At 48.9% G+C, this 19,434-nt stretch overlaps 1 protein-coding gene across 1 annotated transcript in view; it reads left to right on the top strand.

Moving 5' to 3' along the window:
- FLT4 (fms related tyrosine kinase 4) overlaps positions 1-18,821 on the top strand; it is a 35,986-nt gene extending 17,165 nt beyond the window's left edge. Inside the window, 19 exon segments of the mRNA XM_031055271.1 lie at positions 1,551-1,659; positions 2,729-3,088; positions 3,338-3,484; positions 4,129-4,260; positions 4,540-4,646; positions 4,941-5,076; positions 5,848-5,952; positions 7,345-7,458; positions 7,695-7,783; positions 8,016-8,163; positions 8,736-8,830; positions 9,164-9,286; positions 9,665-9,776; positions 10,185-10,284; positions 10,770-10,875; positions 11,807-11,946; positions 12,540-12,660; positions 13,435-13,520; positions 14,863-18,821. Coding sequence (XP_030911131.1) covers positions 1,551-1,659; positions 2,729-3,088; positions 3,338-3,484; positions 4,129-4,260; positions 4,540-4,646; positions 4,941-5,076; positions 5,848-5,952; positions 7,345-7,458; positions 7,695-7,783; positions 8,016-8,163; positions 8,736-8,830; positions 9,164-9,286; positions 9,665-9,776; positions 10,185-10,284; positions 10,770-10,875; positions 11,807-11,946; positions 12,540-12,660; positions 13,435-13,520; positions 14,863-15,082 — 2,550 coding nt within the window. The 3' untranslated portion in view covers positions 15,083-18,821.
- The last annotated feature ends 613 nt before the right edge of the window (positions 18,822-19,434 follow it).

Below are 19,434 nucleotides of genomic sequence, written 5' to 3'. Positions count from 1 at the left end.
CCCCACTTCAGATGTGACACTTGTATTGGTCCTTTCTGATCTTCCCCTATTTTCCCCATTTTCTTCCTTCTATTCTTCAGCTGTGTCCTTCTCATTCCTTCTGTTTGGTCGTAACTGTCCTTAGGTTGTGCATCCCCACAGATGTGCAAGAGCTTTGGGAGAAAAGAGCTGTTTCATTTACAGTGGGATGCTACATCCTAAAATCTGCTCTCTCTCTCTCTCCTTGTCCTTTCTGCCTGTCTTCTCTCACCGTCCTCCTGGTTTTTATTCCATCTGTAAAGGCCAGAACGAGCCACAGGATAAGCAGTGCACAGTCATGCACTGCAGGCAGCAGGATGATGTCAGATCAAGAAACCCCAAGTCAAACATAACACTGCAGATTAGAAGGAAAATCCCCAAGAAACAGGAAAGGCAGCACACAAAAGTGCCAGCAATAGGGTCACTCTGGTTGTATGAATAACCCCAAGAAACGGAAAAGGCAATGGACAAAAGTACCAGTAATAAAGTCACTTCAGCTGTGTTGAGTATGTACTGAATGAATGGCTGTTCCTTCTGGTTAACACAACCTCAATACATTGACCCTCAGAACGGAAATGCTTCCCAAAGTCTATGGGATTATGGGATGTAAAGGCAAAGAAATTTCCCTGTAGGAACACGTTAATTTTGCATTTTAAACACAGGGATTTTTTAACTTGTCATTTAAACTGGAGCCTCAAACTGCAAGTCTCCTCTAAGGGGAGTGCTTGTAACACTTTTGGTAGCTCACACATGTGCAGTGTGAGCCAGGAGGAGGAGGAGAGCAGCCTTATTCTCCCAGCTGCTTTTCTTGGTTAATTTGGAAGCAGCATCCCCTGGGTCCATGCTCCCAGGATGGCAGCCTGGCTGTTTGCCCAATCTTAGTCATGTCTTGCTGGAGGGAGAGAGGAGGAAGCTTTTAGGACCGTGTCTATGTACACTTGGAATTCAATGAAAGATGACAGCTCTTCCTGAAGGGATGAGAGCTGGGATATTTGCACAGGTTTGATTTCTCCTTATGAATAAAAGGAGTGCTTGCAGGTCTGTAAGTACCCGTAAATTCCACTGAACGCTGTGGGACACTAAGTAGTCACTTAACTGCCGAGGGCTCAGGGAATCAAAGCCCTGGTGTCCTTTCCTTTTCTTCCCACCGTTACAAATAAAGCTTGGCAGGAGCTTAACCATCCCCTCAGCTCTGTATCCTGTTACTGTCCCCCTTGCTGAGCACTGTCCCCATTGTGACCTGAGGGGTTAATAAGAAGTTTGCTCCCGTGGAGAGGCATCTATGCTGACTGGGTTCTGTAAAAAGATGCAGAGATTGGGAATAAAATCATGTTATTATTGGTAGAGCCAACAGATAAAGCTTGAAATGCACAAAGGGCTGTAGGATAAGGGTCTGTTTTCGCATAACCCTTTCCCAGGGTTATGCAGCAACAGCTGTTGGGGGCTTTGCTACCTGCCAGATAGCAGCAGTGATCCTATTTCTCTTCCCTGTTCTCTTCCTAACTCTTCCTTATGTTCTCTTCCCCCATCAGACAGTCAGCAAACTGGCCATCCAGGAGGCCAATGTCTCAGCCATGTACAAGTGTATTGCCTCTAATAAAGTGGGTCGAGATGAGCGGCTGATCTACTTCTATGTGACCAGTGAGTACTGTAAAATCCTCCCCACCTGCACCAGCTAAGCTTTCTGCTTGAAATAGGCAGGTCCCTAGAGCTATCAGGTCCTGCCATTCACAGTTAGGATCTTCAACAATCCAGCAGGAAAGCAGGACTAACCCAGAACTCTGCTGGGTGGCAAAAGCCTGAAGCCCTGGCAGCACAGGCAGAGTTTGGCACGCAGACCTGGGAATGAGCCAGCACTGCCTGTGCCTAGGTCCTGAAGCAGCCCTGGCAGGTCCTGGGCAGGTCTTGGGCTGGGGACATCCCGCTGGCTCAGGCCCAGGCAGCTCCCTGGGCTGGGGATGTGTCTGGTCCAAGAGCATCCTCTAGTGGCACCGCTCGACCTATCCCAGGCCAGGTCCCGCTGGCCTCAGCCCCCGGCAGTGATCCCACGGGATTTTGGTGATGGGAGGAAGCTGAGTTTGTAGGAACCAGAACCCCCTGTGTGGGCTGGAGTCATAGCCCATAGGGGGCTGCATGAGCCTCCTGCCAGTGGTACCCTGGCGGGAGCCTGTCCCTGTCTGCTGAGAAAAGGAGCCCAGCAAGGGCACTGCAAAACTTATTTTATGGAATGAGAATTCCATAATAAAATTCCCAGCCCAGAAGGAATGGCCCTTGTGATAGTACCTGTGCTGTCAGGGCCACCAGCTGCTGTGAAGCAAGATGAACATCTTCAGTCACTGCTTCGGTAATGCTCTCTGCGTTGCTGTCCAGGCTGCTGTGTCACAGCCTGCACGTGTGAAGGTGGGCATGAGTGCAAACTAGAATGCTGCAGCTGAGCTGGGAGCAGTAACAGCCTAATTCAGACCTCCCTGGCTTGTTTCATTTGTGCCCCCATCTTAATTTCACCCTGGGACTTGAGCATATCCCATAGCACTCGCTGGGCTTAAGCTGTGATTGCCAGCAGTTTGCACGTCACAGTTCTGGTCTACAGTTGTTTCCTTTACCCTGAGGACAGGCGGATCTCTGAGAGCTGAGCCCAAGGAGACAATTTCATTGTGTCTGGCAGCTCAGCCATGAAAACGTATTCACATGTTCATTTCCTTCCTGAAAGCCATTCCAGACGGGTTCGAGATTGAGTCCCAGCCCTAGGAAGAGCCCATAGAGGGGCAGCACCTCCAGCTGAGCTGCAATGCAGACAACTACACCTATGAGAACCTGCAGTGGTATCGGCTGAACCTCTCCAAGCTCCACGATGAAGAGGGCAACCCCCTGGTGCTGGACTGTAAGAATGTCCACCACTATGCCACCAAGATGCAGGGGGAGCTGCGCTTCCAGCCTGACTCCAACGATGCGACCTTGCTGCTCACCATCCCCAACATCTCCCTGGATGAGGAGGGAGATTATGTGTGTGAGGTGCAGAACAGGAAGACCCGGGAGAAACACTGCCACAAGAAATACATCTCTGTGCAGGGTGAGGGTCCACAGGGCTGGCGGGAGTGACAGAGGAGAGCTGGTGCTCTTGCTGCCATCAGCTTCCCAGGCCATCCCCAGGGGAAGCCACACAAGCAAGCTAAACTCAAAGTGGCAAAGGCAGGGCACATGGGTTCTCAAGACACCCTTCAGCAGGGGTCAGAGACCCAAAGGCCCCCAGGAACACAGATATTCTTTTGATCAATCAGTTTCCCGTTTTCCCCTCCTCCTCTTTGTGCTGCTCCTCCAGCCCTGGAGATCCCCCGCCTCAAGCAGAACCTGACAGACATTTGGGTGAACGTCAGCGACTCCATAGAGATGCGCTGTAAAGTGGACGGCAACCACGTTCCTGAAATCAGCTGGTACAAAGATGAGAAACTGGTGGAAGAAGTGTCAGGTACAGTGGGCTGGGGGTGGATCACAGGCAGGGCAGTTTGAACAGCAGCTGGAGACCTGAACACTGCTGGGTTCTGGGACTTGCTGTCCCCAGATAAAGGCACCCGTTCTCTGAATCAGCCAGAGCGTGGTTTTAATCACATTCTGTCCTAATTTGATGCAGTCTCACTGGCCAAGTCTATGCCCTAGGGCCCAGCTCAACACTGTCTGTGCTTGTGCACATTCAGCTGGAGAGCAGGGAGAGAGAAATCATTCATGTTCTTACTCTCAGCCCAGTGCCTAGCATCTCTGATTATGCAGGGACCGACGCAGATCTCATGGAAGGAACATGTGAAGGATCCAGGCACATTGCAGAGGGAAAGGAACAGGTTCTGAGGGTGAAGCAGAACTTAACACACTAGCTGGACTGCCTGGCACTGTCCCTATTCAGCATGTTCAGTGGGAGATTTGTACCCTCCATACACTGCCTGAGGAAGGCCTATCCAGGGTTTTTCTGGGGCCATCAAGAGAAGAGTCTCTACCAGCTGGTGTGATGTCATTCTGCCATCTAAAATGAATCAGCCAAAAAATGCAAGCCTTATTTTGAGCCTGAGTTAGTGACTTCCCTCCTTGTCAGTGACCATGACAACCCTCTGTGCCTTACAGGGATCGACCTGGCAGACTTCAACCAGAGGCTGAGCATCCAGAGGGTGAGGGAGGAGGATGCTGGGCTCTACCTGTGCAGCGTCTGCAACGCTAAGGGCTGTGTGAACTCCTCAGCCAGCGTCTCTGTGGAAGGTACCAGCAGCCACAACACCCCTGGGGATGTGAAGGGGTGGAATAGGAGTTATGGCCAAGCTCCCATGCCTCTTCCCTGTGACAGTGGGGGGCAGTGAAAGCCCCTTGGCCTTGCTGATGGCATGGTGCTCTCACAGGAGGATCTGTAGTCCAGAGCATGTTTAGCTCAGGCAAACATGTCCCCAGTCACCCCACATCCTGCTGCAGGCCATAAAGAATGGCTGAGTTGGAGCACAGAATGGGAATCTCTGAAGCTATGATTGCCTTTCCATCCCACAGGCTCTGATGACAGGACCAATGTAGAGATTGTCATCCTGATTGGCACTGGAGTTATTGCTGTTTTCTTCTGGATCTTACTTATTCTCATCTTCTGCAACATCAAAAGGGTACGTGACTGTCACTGCCCCAGGAAGGGAGGGTGGCATATCAGGCATACCAGTGCTGTGATGTGGGGCTGCATGAGAGCACCTGCTAAAAGGAGATCATTGAGTGATGCTTGCAGTGCTCTCACTGCAAAGGACAGCGTGAGTAAGGGCTGAGGTAAAGGGGGTCATGGGGAATGGCCTTTGCTTGAGGGGGTAGGAGGTCAAGGCAGGCAAAGAATCCAAATCCCATCTGGGAGTCAGCACCCAGGGCAAGGAGGGCACCTCCTCACCCTTGGTGTTGGCTGGTTCCTGCAGCCGGCCCACGCAGACATCAAGACAGGCTACCTGTCCATCATCATGGACCCTGGCGAGGTGCCCTTGGAGGAGCAGTGCGAGTACCTGCCCTATGATTCCAGCAAGTGGGAGTTCCCCCGAGACCGCCTGCGCCTGGGTGAGCCAGACCCCTCCCTCCCCCTGCACGCTGCAGCCAGGGCTTCCCACCAGCCCTACAAACTCACCCTTCTTAACACACCTCTGTGCATTTAATGCCTTCTCTCTGCCTCAGGCTTCCCATCTTCTTCCCCAGGCTGTCTCTAAAGCCCAGCTGTGCCTGGGAAATCTCTTTAGGACTGACTCTAGACAGGTCTGAGCCATCTGTTATCCCAGACAGGTATTACTGAAAACAGGAGATCCCTGGGCATGGTTTAAAACACATCCCCATATTTTCCAAGTGGGAGTCTGGACAGAACAGCCCAGTTTACAGCAGGTACCCCAAGTTCAGGAACAGGATTGCATCCATTATTGTCCTTATGCTGGGACACCTACCTGCAGCCTCTTCCCTTTAAAGGGCAGCAGGCTACCTTTGAGGCACAGAGCAGTAACATTAGTCCTGGCTGCTGTGCTGCAAGGGGTCATTTACCTTTCCCACACACAACAACTTGCTGCTCAAGGGCAACAAACAGCCCCTCACTTCTGCATGGCCATTTCCTTCCTCTGCTTTGTCCATGCCAGCTCTGTCTCAGTTCCTCCCATCGTCCTTTCTCTTATTCTCACCAACACAGCGAGCAGCCACCTGAAAGGGCACATATTCCACTCCTTCCTTTTCCTTTATTATGTTTTTCCTTTCTTCTTCCCATGATTTCCTGTTGGGATTTTTGTTTTCCTTCATTCTATTCTGCCTTTTTTGCACCTGCCTTTCTTCACACTTATTCCTTGTCCATAGGTAAAGTCCTGGGTCATGGTGCCTTTGGGAAGGTGGTGGAAGCATCTGCATTTGGGATCAATAAAAGTAACAGCTGTGAGACTGTAGCAGTCAAAATGCTGAAAGGTATGTGAACAGTGAAGCAAAACATGCAGTGTGTGTAGACAGAACTTAATGAGGCACCTGCCATGGAACATTCACCCTGTAAATGCCTGTAGTTTAATTAATGGTTTCTTGGCCTCAACACAGTTGATCCTCTTTGGCTCCATTCAGCTCACTTGGAGGCTGAAGTGGCAGAACTGACAGCAAGGACTTGGGGAACTCAGCTTTCAAGGAAATTTAGCTGTCTGCAGAGGCAAAGAATGAAATCTGTCTCAAAGGACTAACAAGAATCCAGAGTCCCTCTTTGGCATGCCACTGAAAGAAGTGTTGCTCCCAATTGCCTTTTTCCAAGTGTGCCTGTATTTTGTGTTTATGGGCCAGATCCAGGGCTGGGTAAGGAAGCAGGTTGCAGCTCTTATCCAGCTCTCAGGGCTAAATTGGCTTTGCACCCAAAGCCTGGTCTATCTAGAGTGAGATTTTAAACTTTTATAGCCATGCTTTCAAACAGGCATCCAAAACATTATTCCATAATCTGGCACCAAACAAAATACTGAGGCAGTCTCCGGCCAGTAGTAGCCCGTTCCTGGAAATCGTGTCATGGTTCATCTGAACAGTATTTGCTGTTGTAAGTGTACAGATCATCTGCACAGCAGAGGGGAGCCTGGTGAGCAAGGTTGCTTTACAATTTTTTGAGGCAAGGCTCTCACCTGGCCCATCAGCTGCAGCTCAAGAGGATGCTTCTGTCTCCCAGGCTAAATTTACAAACTCTCAAGTAAGACAAAATGCACATGGGGAGGCTAAGAAGTATGAAAAAGGCACACAAAACCAAAGAACACACCCTGTGTAAAACAGAGGGTCAAGAACTGATGTGAATTGGACACTTGAGGGAAGATGCAGTACAGAGAGATGGCAGGAGCATGACACTGTGTTTGCTACTGAAGAGGAATCATCAAAAGATATCTGGGTTTGAGTTGAGACAGCTCCTATCTTCAATTGTGATAAAAAGAATCAGATATCTTTTGTTCCTAATTTTCTTTCAAATTGTTTCATGGCTTGTTATCTCTGTTTGGAGGCCAAAAGGGCAGAGATTCAAACGGGTGCATCCAAATGAAGGTCTCAAGTGATGTTTTTCACTGCACAACTATCATAACGAAAAATCTGCTGGGCACAGATTGTGTTGTTCTTTGTTCTGGGTCCCTGCACTTACAGAGAGCACCCTACATGTTACAGCAGGGATCCTGGGATCTCCAGACAAGGCTCAACATTTCATGTGGGAACATGCAATAACAAAATGTTCTGAGGCTTTGAGGTCACAGCCTCCTCAGCAAGACTCACATTAACATGCTGCTAGAGAAGGGTGCTGAGGGGGAGTGAAAAATCTGAGGAGGTGTCATGACATGGTCTGTGTGTTTCCAGAGGGAGCTACTGCAAGTGAGCACAAGGCACTGATGTCAGAGCTGAAGATCCTCATTCACATCGGGAATCACCTCAACGTAGTGAATTTGCTGGGTGCCTGTACCAAACCCAATGGTAAATATCCCAGGGCAGCAGGCTGTGCTGCTCCCAAAAATCAGAGCTTGTCCCCTGTGTCTTTTTGCCGTCCACATGTGTAATCACAGGGACCTGTGGGGAACATATTGGTGTGTTTGTGTGCACTTAGAGCAGATGTCACAGCTCAGCAGGGCTGCACATACCACAAGTTGTGGCAAATTCTGACCAACTCAAGCCCTTACTTCTAGCCTTAACCTTTGGTCTCTTCTCACCAGGTCCGCTCATGGTTATTGTTGAGTTCTGCAAGTATGGAAACCTCTCCAACTACCTGCGGACCAAGAGGGAAGGATTCAGTCCTTACAGGGTCAGTAGCCCCCTTTGCCCCTAAGGACCTGTCTCATGTCTAGGGAAGGAAGACATGCAGCCTAATACATGATCAGACAGTGTGGCAAAGAAAGGCTCTGTCCTTCTTTCTGCAATGGTAGATGCTTCCAGGCCAGAATTACAGTTGAAGAACATGAAGAGACTGTGCAGCTCATGGGTGCAGGGGTTAGTGTGCATTGCCTGCTGAGGGTTTTGGTTTGGTCCCTTGCCAGGAGAAGTCTCCCAGGCTGCGTATTCAGGTGCAGTCCATCGTGGAGGCAGTGAGAGCAGACAGGAGGAGCCGCTCTGGGACCAGCGACAGCGCCATCTTCCACCGCTTCCTGCTGCACAAGAGCCGCACAGCACTGCCCATCCAGGAAGGTAACATGCAGCCTTGGCACCAGCTCCCCACCTGGACCACCAAAACCATGCCAGACTTGGCCAGCTTGGGGAATGGGCAGGGGATGTCAATGGGGAGCAGGACCCCAGCCTTGGAACTGGTCACTGTTTCATGGCAATTCCCCAAACAGGACTATTGTGTCATCTGTTGTATCTTCTGGAGTCTATTGACACCAGAAACCCAGAAGGGAGAATTTAATCCCTTTGGGTATTTTAGCCTGAAGAAAGGAGAACTGAGGGGGATCTTGTTGAGTCCTCCCTAGGACAGAAGTAATGAACTAACCTTCAAAGACCCGTCCAGTCCTGTTCCCCACAACTCTGTCTCACTGAAATGTGCAGGAGGCTGGACTCTTTCTCCTCACACTTCAGCAGGTTCTGCTTTGTGCCTTCTGCCACCTAAGCAGAAAATCTTAGAGTGGAGCTGATAACTCCAGTTAGGACTGAGGACTAACTGTGTTTCACTGAGCAACTGACTGTATCCTGCAGTCCCAGAGAGAGGCAAGGAGGACAACAGATTGCCAATTTTCTAATAATTTTCTGTTACTTTTGAACAGTGGATGACTTGTGGCAAAGTCCCTTGACAATGGAGGACCTCATCTGCTACAGCTTCCAGGTAGCACGTGGCATGGAATTCCTGGCATCCCGAAAGGTGAGTTCAGTTCCGCCTTTCCTTTGCTCACCTGATCTCTTGTGCATGCCTGATGAGAGAGACCTGGCTACAGCCATCTTTCAGGTGACACACAGAGAGATTCAGTGATCTGCCTCACACTCATCAAGAAATCTGAGATAGATGGGAAATTAGTTCTCTTGCATTTCAACCTCTTTTTAACCAGCCCTTTTTGAAATTTTTATCTTTAGCTTCTTCCCATTTCCACCATTCCCCCATTACAGCTCAGGCTTATGGGAAAGGGAGGTGCTGGACACTTTCTGATTGTGGTTTCTCTCCCTCTTATTTTGCCCCTTCCTCTTTGTGTGCCCTCAGTGCATCCACAGAGACCTGGCAGCTCGCAATATCCTTCTGTCAGAAAACAATGTGGTAAAGATCTGTGACTTCGGCCTGGCCAGAGACATCTACAAGGACCCCGACTATGTCAGGAAAGGCAGTGTAAGTGCCATTTTCTCAAACCCTTTACAGATTAGGCCCCCTTGATGAAGAGATGAAAAAGCAGGAGTGGAATTACTTGCATGGCTGGAACCAGAAGCCATTGGACCAATGACACATGTCCTGTCCTCCTCCACCAGCAGATCTCTGTCTCCTTCCTTCTACCCCTCAGCCTGTCATTAACTTACTCCTCCTTATACTCTTTCAACCCCCTTTCAGTGTCTCTGTCCCTCTCTCTGACCAACAAATTCTCCCATGGAGAGAGGAGCAGGGCTATTGGCTCTGATTTCCTTTCATTCATTTCATTCCTTTGCTACCAGAAGGGCTGTCCTGGGACATGTTCCCAACTGAACATTTGTGCCTTGCCTCTCCCACCTGCAGGCCCGTCTCCCACTGAAGTGGATGGCTCCAGAAAGCATCTTTGACAAGGTCTACACTACCCAGAGTGATGTCTGGTCTTTTGGGGTCCTCCTCTGGGAAATCTTCTCACTAGGTAAGTGCTAATGAGGGTCCCCTGCTGCTGAGGGAGACATCTCTACCCACACAGCAGTTTGTGGGTGAGTCTGTGCAGGACAGACATTCTGAAGCACATCTAAGGACTGATGGGAAGTGACATTGATGTAGGCAAAAAAAACGTGGAGGCCATATCCACCTATGAACAGAGTGATGAGGACACAAGGATGCAGAGGTGGCCTCCAGCTCACTGAGGCAGAGAAACCTGACTCAGGCAGCACTAAGGATTGGGCTGTGTATGAGTAGTGACCACACCTCTCAGCGTTCTGGGATGAAGGGCAGTCACAAAAGGGCAGTCTCAAAAGGGCAGTCTCAAAAGGACAGTCCTGAAAGGATTGGTTTCTGATGGCACATTTCATGTTCCTACCCTTCTCTGAACCTTTTTTAGGGGCATCTCCATATCCTGGAGTCCAGATCAATGAGGAGTTCTGCCAGAGGCTCAAAGATGGTACCAGGATGAGAGCCCCAGAGTATGCCACAGCAGAAATGTGAGTCAGAAACCTCAAGGATTCCAGCATTGGTCAGAGCAGAGGCCTCTGGGAGGGCAGAAACCTACCAGATCCCAGCATAGAGCAGAACAGGCCCCTCTGTGGGATGTCTGACCTTTAGCCAGGGTAGGGGATGAGCCAACACATCCTTCACTCTAGGCCATTGCCTGGAGAGCAAGGCAGATGGATTCTGATCAGAGCTCTCTAGTGTCCTTGCATGCCCGTGCTGGGATGGGTCTGTAAGTGCGCACTGTGCTTTCCTGCTCTGAAGGGTATCAGAGGGGTCTGAATTAGCTCCTTGTTCCCTCTTATGAGAACAAACCAACACCTTGCCAGTAATTCCACCTGGCCAGTGTGCTGGGTGGGCCAAGCTTTCCTTCACAGTGCAGGAACTGGCAGTGCCAGTGAGCACCATGTGGGTGGGAGCTGTGGAGTGGGGCAGGAGGGGATTTCTGTGGTGTAAAACCAGCATCTCTTCTTGGCAGCTACCGTATAATGCTGAGCTGCTGGCATGGTGATCCCAAGGAGAGACCAACTTTCTCCGACCTTGTGGAGATACTGGGGAACCTTCTTCAGGAAAATGTCCAGCAGGTGAAAACCTCCCTGTGTCCCTTCTCTGCTCCAGACAGCTGTTTCTTCTGTCATCACCAGACCCCTCACTGTGCCCTCAGCTGACTCCATGGTCAATGCAATACATTTGTGTAGGCCAACAATAACACAGAGATTCCTGGGTCAGAGGTCTATTTCTCAGAGCTCTTAGAGAAGTCATTTCTGCAACAGCCTTTTAGCTGCATCCTCATAAAACTCTGCTTCTTGCAGGGCAGAAGCCCTCTCAGTCATCATTCTAGTAACTTCCATCCTAATCCCCAGATGATTATTTAAAATTCTTCAGCTGAGTCAAGGCCCTGGTACTTCTGCCTCCCACATGCCTGCATAATGAAAACCAGGACTTGACCACGGTTTCTGAAACTCTGTCCTCAGATGGAAATGTCAGGGCCATGTGAAGCAAACAACTGTTACATTACAGCAGTCAGTAATACAGATTTCTTTGAATGTATTACTAATCACTTCCATGTGGTAACTCACCAGGACATTTAACTGTGATGAGCGTGCAGCTCTCATTTTAACTTTTTCTTGATGTTCTCTTTCAGAAAATGATAGCTAAATGCTTGTCTCATCCTGATGTTCCTGACTTTAAACTTTCAGCACTGGTTCCCAGCACAGGCATGACTAAGCCACAAATGACATTGCCCTGGAGCACAGTACTCTGTCCATGTAAACTGGAGAATTATGGGATTATTATGGGCAGCTGTTCTCCTGCTCACACACACCTCCATGCATCACTCACAGCTACTTAACGCAAAGGTCATAGAAATCTTCAGCCAGATATTTTGTCCTAGAGAAATAAAATTTATAAACCAGAAATTTTCCTTCCCAGCTCTGACAGCTTCTGCCTGTGGAGCCTTTCCTTGTGGGAAAGTCTTACCCTTCTTGTAAGGCCATTTACTATTCTCCCTACCAGGAAGGGAAAGATTACATCCCGCTGAACGACTCTCACAGCTCAGAAGATGATGGTTTCTCCCAGGTGCCTTCCTCTGCCCAGCAAAACTCAGATGAAGAGGACTTTGACATGAGGATACGCTGCCACAGCCTAGCAGCAAGGTGAATCCCCTCCACAAAGGGCAGAGAGAGCCCAGCAGGCAGAGAGCAGCCTGACCTGTAAGGGAGCCTGAGGGATATGGGGAGAACCCATATGTTCAGAAAATCCCAGGTGCTAAGGTGTGATCCAAGAATTTAGGCCATACCTTCTTGCTTATAAAAGCAAAATTATTTTGCTTGTGAGGAAGTGCTGGTTTGTAAGCCTATCACATTCCTTCTTCTCCTCCAGCTATGCTGCCAGAGTATCATGTAAGGAGCTTCATCCTAGCTGTTCCTAACTGACCCAAACAGTTAGTCCCAGGCCTCTCCTCTCTGATGAACTATGATGATGTGATGCCTGGGATCTATATGACATTTTCTGCTTATCCCATGTGGAGAGGTTATTGGGGCCTGATTCAGTCAGTGTAGTCTTCACTGCTGAAGTAGTATGGGGTTAAGAGGTCTAAGGTGACCCCATGACCCTCCCCACATCCAGCATTTGGGTCATCCTCCTCCCTGCATACTTTGGTTGCCCAGTGAAGAGGTTGAGTTCAGGTCCTGTTCATTCAGGACATTGACTCTTGCCTTTACTGAATTCTGTGTGCTTCTGTTGGCAGATACTACAACTGTGTCTCATTCCCTGGTTGTTTGACGGGAGGAAATCAGATCAGGTGTCCATCCAGGATAAAGACATTTGAAGAGTTTCCCATGACACACACAATGTACAAGGCACACCCGGTCAGTAGCATCTGAGGGGACTTTGAGTGGGGGGCAGTCTTTTCTGACACCTTTACTGTTAAGACTGTGGAAGGAAGATCACTCCTATCTTATGTCAGTCTGTGTGTCATTCCTGTTTGGTCCATCCAGTCCTATGCACATTCATTTCTTCATCTGGCACACAGGGGTTTCTCTCCAGCATGGTTCCCACTGCCTTAGTGGGGAACAGGGAAGTTAGATATACAAATGGGGGGGAACGATAAAGGACCTCAGAGAAGAGCCTGCTCTTCACTCTCTCAAGTCTGTGAACACAGCCTGATTAAGCACATTGAAATCCTGCCAGGACTAGGAAACCCAGAGTGTTTATCTGCAGCTCCTGTATCTTGATCCATATGGCAGTGTGCAGTAGGGACCCTCCAGGTCTCTCTGAACTGGACTGGTAGTTATATCTCCTCTAGCAGCAGAACTGAAGTCATAGCTTTTGTCTCAGAGGAAAATATCACCTCTCACAGATTTGATGGTAATACATCTTCCAGCCAGGGAGCACTCTTTTTTTATTCCCCAAAAATGGCACTGAACCATGCACACAAATCTTACCTTTTTATGTGCTGCTTTTAAGAAGGTACCTAAGAAAATCAGATACAGCAAAACTATGGAGCATGCTGGTAAAGTGCTCCTACCCCTTCTTCCCCATCACACATACACAGGATCTCATCTCCTGAATGATTTCTCCTCCCTTCCCACTCTGATCAGTTGACAGGGATGTTACTGATAACTCCTGTTGCTTCCTTCCAGGACAATCAGACAGACAGTGGGATGGTTCTGGCATCTGAGGAATTTGAGAGGATAGAAAACCGACACAGAAAAGAAGGTGGATTCAGGTACTCCTTAAGCCTAGCCACTGCTGCCAAATGCAGTGAGACCAGGAGGCAGCTCCTGGAATCTCCCCATAAGCTGCACTGCTTGGAACTTTCAGCTGTGGGCCCTGAACCAGATAAATCCATGTTCTCCTTAATGAGAGGCAAAACACAGGAAGAGCAGACAAGCCTGCTGTTTTCTAGGGTTTAAAAATATAAACTGTGCTCCATCAATGAGAATGTGCCTGTTAAGATAATGAGGCACAGCAGAGTGATGGTGTTAATGAGACTGTTAATGCTTATTGACATTTTCTGGTGAAATGTGTCAGGGCTTGCTCAAGCAGTGGCAGATGGGATGGGCAGGAACTATGTAGCTGCCACCATCCTCCCTCAGCCCTGACCCATGGGGTACAGGGTCATAATGTAGTGGTGCAAGGATGAGGCAGGCCTTAGGAATCCCCACATGCTGACATGGAGTCTGGCAGGTTGAGCTGGCACTCTCAGAGCTGAGGATGTTATGGATGGTTATATCCTTGACCCAGGCTTTGAAACTGGGCGAGAACCTCTACAGCTCATTTCTGCCAGAGCAGGCTGAGACCTTGTCTCTGTGACAGTGTGTTGAGCAAGCCATGTCACCTCATATGTAGACAAGGCCAGTCCCAAGCCTCTTCCTCACCTCCTCTGCCTCCCAACATCAGATTGGACTGGTTATTGTCTTTTCTTTTAGCCATAGTCCTGTGGCCTGTCTGCTCTTGTATCAAACCCTCTCCTGCTTCTTGTCCTTGTCCTCTTTTCCCTAAGGCATGCTCCTGTTGTCTCCTACACTTGGTGTCCCGTCTCCTGGAAAACACTACCCTTAAACTTCTTCTTGAGTGTGTCCCTGCCCCTGCTCTTGTGATTTCTTGACAGTCACCTGGTATTGGCAGGCACTGAGATGGGACATAAGACTTCCACCCACATCTTCGTCATCTTCCTTTGTTTCCTTTCCCCCATCCTGGCAGTTGGTTTGTATCAATTTCTGTTATTCCTGCCAGGTCTAGAAGCAATTAATGTAATGTCTCTTGTCTCTCCCTACTCATAGGGATCCCAATCCTTCCCTATATCTAGAAGGTATCCCATAGGTTTCTAGGTGAGCTGAAGTAAGTGTTCTAGGTTATGTGTAGATTTGTCACAAAACAAACAGGCTGTGCTTAGATTTGGAGCAAGGCCTGGTTTTGTGCTTTGAAATGGAGGTGCAAGTCCATTCCTGACCCTGTCTCTGCTGCATGCATTAGAAGATGAGACTTTCTGAAGCTGGGATTTCTCTAAGCAGGACAGAGGCTTTCTGGGAGTGCCAAGGTTAATTCTGTGTCTCTCTCCCTCACAGCAGTAAAGGGCCCAGTCGGACCATGGAGCTGTCAGGGGAACAGTCGGACCTGCGGGGCAGATGTCGGCCGTCGTATGGGTCCCAGGTTGGAGGCCAGACTTTTTACAACAGTGAATACGGGGAGCTGTCGGAACACTCTGAGGATGGCAGCTGCACCCCGCCTGGAGAGGGGGCCAGTCCCCCCACTCTCCACGCTTCCTTCTTCTCCGAGCAGTACTAATGGCACCAGGCCCTGGAGGCAACTGCAAGGCCCTCCAGGCATGTCATCAGGGTCACTCAGAGCTTCTCCTTCAACCTATGCCCAAACCCAACTGGGAACCTACCCCAAATGGATGGGGAACACCGATGTCCTTGGAACCGCAGCATGAACCATGCAGCACCTCCAGCTGCAGCTTCTCTGTGCCACAACTGGAGAGAGCACATCACTGATTCCTCATATTTCTTTTATTGCTGCACCTCAGACAGATGCATTCTGCCCGGGAGTGGGTGCCTGTGTTCAGCACTATGGCACCTTCTGCCTAACATCCAGCCTCCGCTCAGATCAGCTTCCCATTCAGAAAGCCCATTTCAGGTCAGATATAAATAGATCTGTCTTAGTCTCAAGTTTCTTCCTGGTGTGCAGCCTGAATGTTTTTCCTTGGATTGTTTCCTCCTCCCCTCATCATGATGTCAGCTGCTGAGCTGTGGAGCAAAATCAAAGGGAAGAAATCCCTAGCGGTATTAGCAGCAAGAGCAGAACATTTTAAAGAGGTGTATAGAGAGATCCTGAGGGATCTTTGTAAATGTTCATGCATGCTGCTCATCCTGAGTAGGTGTCGTCAGCCTCTCCATCTCCTCTGCAAGCAGCACCCACACCCCTCTCATATCTGCTGGGGGGAAACCTGCCAATCTGCCTTATCACTAGGATTATTTTAGCCATCTCAACACAGCTAGTGCTGAGTAGGTCATCAGCAGATGGCTAGAGTGCTCCAGGTGAGATAAACAGCAATTTTTTTTGCAGGCTGAGTGCAAAACAGGTTCTTTTATGATCTCTGCTGGGAGCAGGTTACTCACAGGTCTGCTGCTCTTGCCTTCCCCTTCTCCCAGATTGGTGCTGAGATCATTTGTTGCTCGAGTGAGAAATTAAAGCAAAGCTAGGTTAATTTGAGCTGGCTTCTAAACATAGAGTTTGCTGGGAGGAAAAAGATCAAAAGGACAGGGAGTCAAATGTTTATTTTCAAGCTGCTGCAAAGCATTTTGGAAACAATGGAAGGAACAGTGCTCCAGCAATAAGGTGCTCTGGGTTGCATCCCCTTATGTGTTGACATCACTGAACACATGGAGCCCAGCACCTTGCCAGGGTTTAAGCCCTGATTCTCCTGGATGGACAGTTTGCACCATGACTTTTCCTGTCTCTCAAGTTCCCTGACTCAAAGGAGGCACTCTCTGCCCAGCAGGCTCCTCTCCAGTTTCTTTTGCAGAGCTTCCAGCAGAGCATACCTGACTCCAGAGGATTAAGAAACAGTTATTTGCTGAGGAAACATCTCCTTACTTTGGTCTTCTATTTCTAAGAGATACCACGTGAATTCAGAGCTCTGGGGAACCTCCACAGCCCCTCTCTATAGATTTCTGTACTGCTGCCTCACCACTTCCCACCTACTTCTTTCCATCCTGCTCCCAATCCAAGAGCTCAGCCACTGAGCAGGTTACATCACTGCCTCAGGAGTCTGGGTGAAAAGGCTCGTTTGAACAGCTTGTCATCATCTCTTCTCCCACATGCCCGTGGCTGGCAGAGCTCTGTGTACCAGAGCATCTCAGCACCAGGGAATTACTGCTTGTGGGCCACACCTCTGTCACAGAGCCAAGGGTTTGGACTTGTAAAACTGTGTTTCCTGTCAGATGTACAGCTTCCCCAAACTGTATTTCTTTCCCAGCAGAGGGTTTTATGCATTTCCCAACGTAAGTCTGTGAGTCCTTATGGATGATGTTGCCAAGTCTTAATTATAGCTCTCCACACAAGTGTAATGGAGAGATTTATTTAGCACATGGGAAAAGCATGCCTGTCATTCAGGTTCTCTAAGCCTGTGCAGCTTGTTCAGTGTTCCACTCCCTTTTTGTGTCAGAAGGATGACATGGCTGCAATTTCCATGGCAAAAAAGAGGCACAAAACCAGACCAGCTTGAGCCAAACTGGCTCAGGATGTGGAATTGGAAACTGCATATTACAATGAATTCCCTGACTTCTACTGGTGTCCCCTGAAGCTGCCAGGAATTTAAGCATCTTTAAGTAATTGTTACGACTCAGTAAGAATCCTCTGGCAGGAGCTGCTGGAGAGCCAGGACAAGGAAGTAGGACAGCCAACAGGGTGTAGGCCAGATCAAATTCTCCTGCCCTCATCTTGCCCTGCTTTTTGAACTGGTGGTTCCCTTGGCAGAAGGAAGGCTGCATGTGACTCATGCTGCTCCTGACTGGCATTGACAGGGGCAGAAGGTGACCAGCTGAGCTAAATTCAGGCTGCTCACTGGGTGATGTGCGTCTACAGGACCCAGACTCTCTTGTTTCCAGTACTCCATGAAGAGTTCTCTGCCTGAAAACAGCCCCATCCAAGAGAGAGCCCAAGAACAATATAATTGTTAAAAAACAGAATTTCAAAGTAGCTGTTAGTCCCTGTCCATATGTAAGGGATAGGTATGTGCCAGCAAAGCATGACATTTGCTGGGCATGGCAGGATTCCTCAGCAGCAAGGGGACACAGGCTTCTTAGTGCCCAGGCCGATTGTCAGCATGGACATCCAGCCAGTACAGCTGCACTTTTTCTCTAGGTTTAGCTGTAAATTGCTCACAAGTATCCTTGTGGAGAAGGGTTATGTTGATAAAACCATTGCTAATGGTCCCCTGCATCACCCTGGAGAAAGCACTTCTGTGTCATCTGATTTTTGTACAATCAACTCCACAGAAGTTTATTTTTTCTCTCTTGCACCACCTAGATGGGGGGTGGAATCAGATCCTATTGTGTCTGTGTCAACAGTATTGCATGAACAATGCAGCCTGATAGGAGCAAAATCTGGCTCCTCTTCAGACACTCCTGCTGATGAAGAACAACTGAAGTGTAGGATATTGAAGAACTGTTGAGACAATTGTACTTTTGCTCTCTAAAGGTATACTAAAATTAGATGTGCAAACCTGATAACCCTTCCCATTCTCTTGAATTATTTCTGGCTTTTTATTTTTACAGTCTCCAGATAAGCATGAAATGAAGCTGGTCTGTTTTGGTTTCAAGATGTGAGAAGTGTTGTCTCTCTTTCCACAGCAGCAAGGGAGAATTTCAATGTTTAAAACCCAGGTTTTTATATTTGTGCCTGCTCTATTCAGAATGCACTCTCTGTTTCGTTTTGTTTGGGCTTCTTACTGGAATTCAGCATTGAAGCTAAGCTATTTATCATCATCACCTTCCTTTAAAATGGTTGCTTCCACTCTGTGCTCAGTCTCACTTTTCTTTACAAAGTGTTGGTGTTGAGAGGACATTCCTCCCTCCTGAAAACAAAGTGTGGGGTCCCCTACTTGCAAATACACGTGTGTCTCTGAAGAAAAACCTGTGTATCAAGTAACACTACATTTATATTGCAATATTTTAACCTGGTACCTGTTGTTGCTCTAGCAGCATTCAATGTTTAAGTGGGCTGCCTTTGAAGCAAGTAGGCTAAAACAGGGGTTATGTGTGAGTACAAAGCATGGTCTGTGTGTGTGTGAGTGTGCTGTGGGTGAGTGTGTGGGTATTTGCATGTGAGTTTTCCTACCAGTGAGCGTTATGTGAGTGATTGTAACTCACGTTGAGTCCTGTCTCTGGAAGTTCACGGTTATATATCAAACCAGTTAGAACACTGCTTCCTTTCCTCTTCTCCTATAGTACTTGTTATCCTTTGTCATTAAGAGTTTTGTTGTAATATCTAAATGTGAAAATGAATAAAGTCATAACTGGCAGCTGCTCTCTGGTTCCTGGGGCCACCTCTGCCCCTGGGGCAGCCCAGCCCCAGCCCAAGCCATCAGCACATTTTGGGTTTATTATTTTTATTTTTGTGTCCATTTGCATTTCCCTGCATCGTCTCGGAAACAGTTGGATGGATCTTGGGGTGTTTCCATCCAGGATGAAAGTCTGTCTTTTCTCATGGTGAAGTCAGATTCTCTTTGGTGAAGCTCGCTCGCAGGAGCAAACAGAGCACCCAGCCCTGTGCCCAAGGGATCCACGACCCTTTCCTGTCACCTTGGCCCTGGAGGTCTCCAGCCTTCCTGTCCTCATTCACCACACCAGGGGAACCGGAGACCCCCGGACCCCCCTTCTCCTCAGGGAATCAAACCCTTCCCGGACGCCCTTTCTCAAGGCAACAACACCCCCCGGACTCCCCTTCTCCTCATGGTACCAAACCCCCACAGACCCCTCTTCTCAGCGCATCGACACCCCCTCCCCAGGACCCCTCTCCTTCTCCCCACCTCGGTCGGTTCTCCTCATGGCACCGACCCCCCGGACCGGACCCCCTTGTCATCATTGTCATCATGGCACCAAATTCCCTCCCAGTCCCCTTGCCCTCACAGCACC

The sequence above is a fragment of the Geospiza fortis genome, unplaced genomic scaffold (assembly GCF_000277835.1).
Source record: "Geospiza fortis unplaced genomic scaffold, GeoFor_1.0 scaffold55, whole genome shotgun sequence".
NCBI lineage: Eukaryota > Metazoa > Chordata > Aves > Passeriformes > Thraupidae > Geospiza > Geospiza fortis.
The sequence above is the reverse complement of the archived record's forward strand: the minus strand, read 5'-3'. Positions and strand labels throughout refer to the sequence as shown.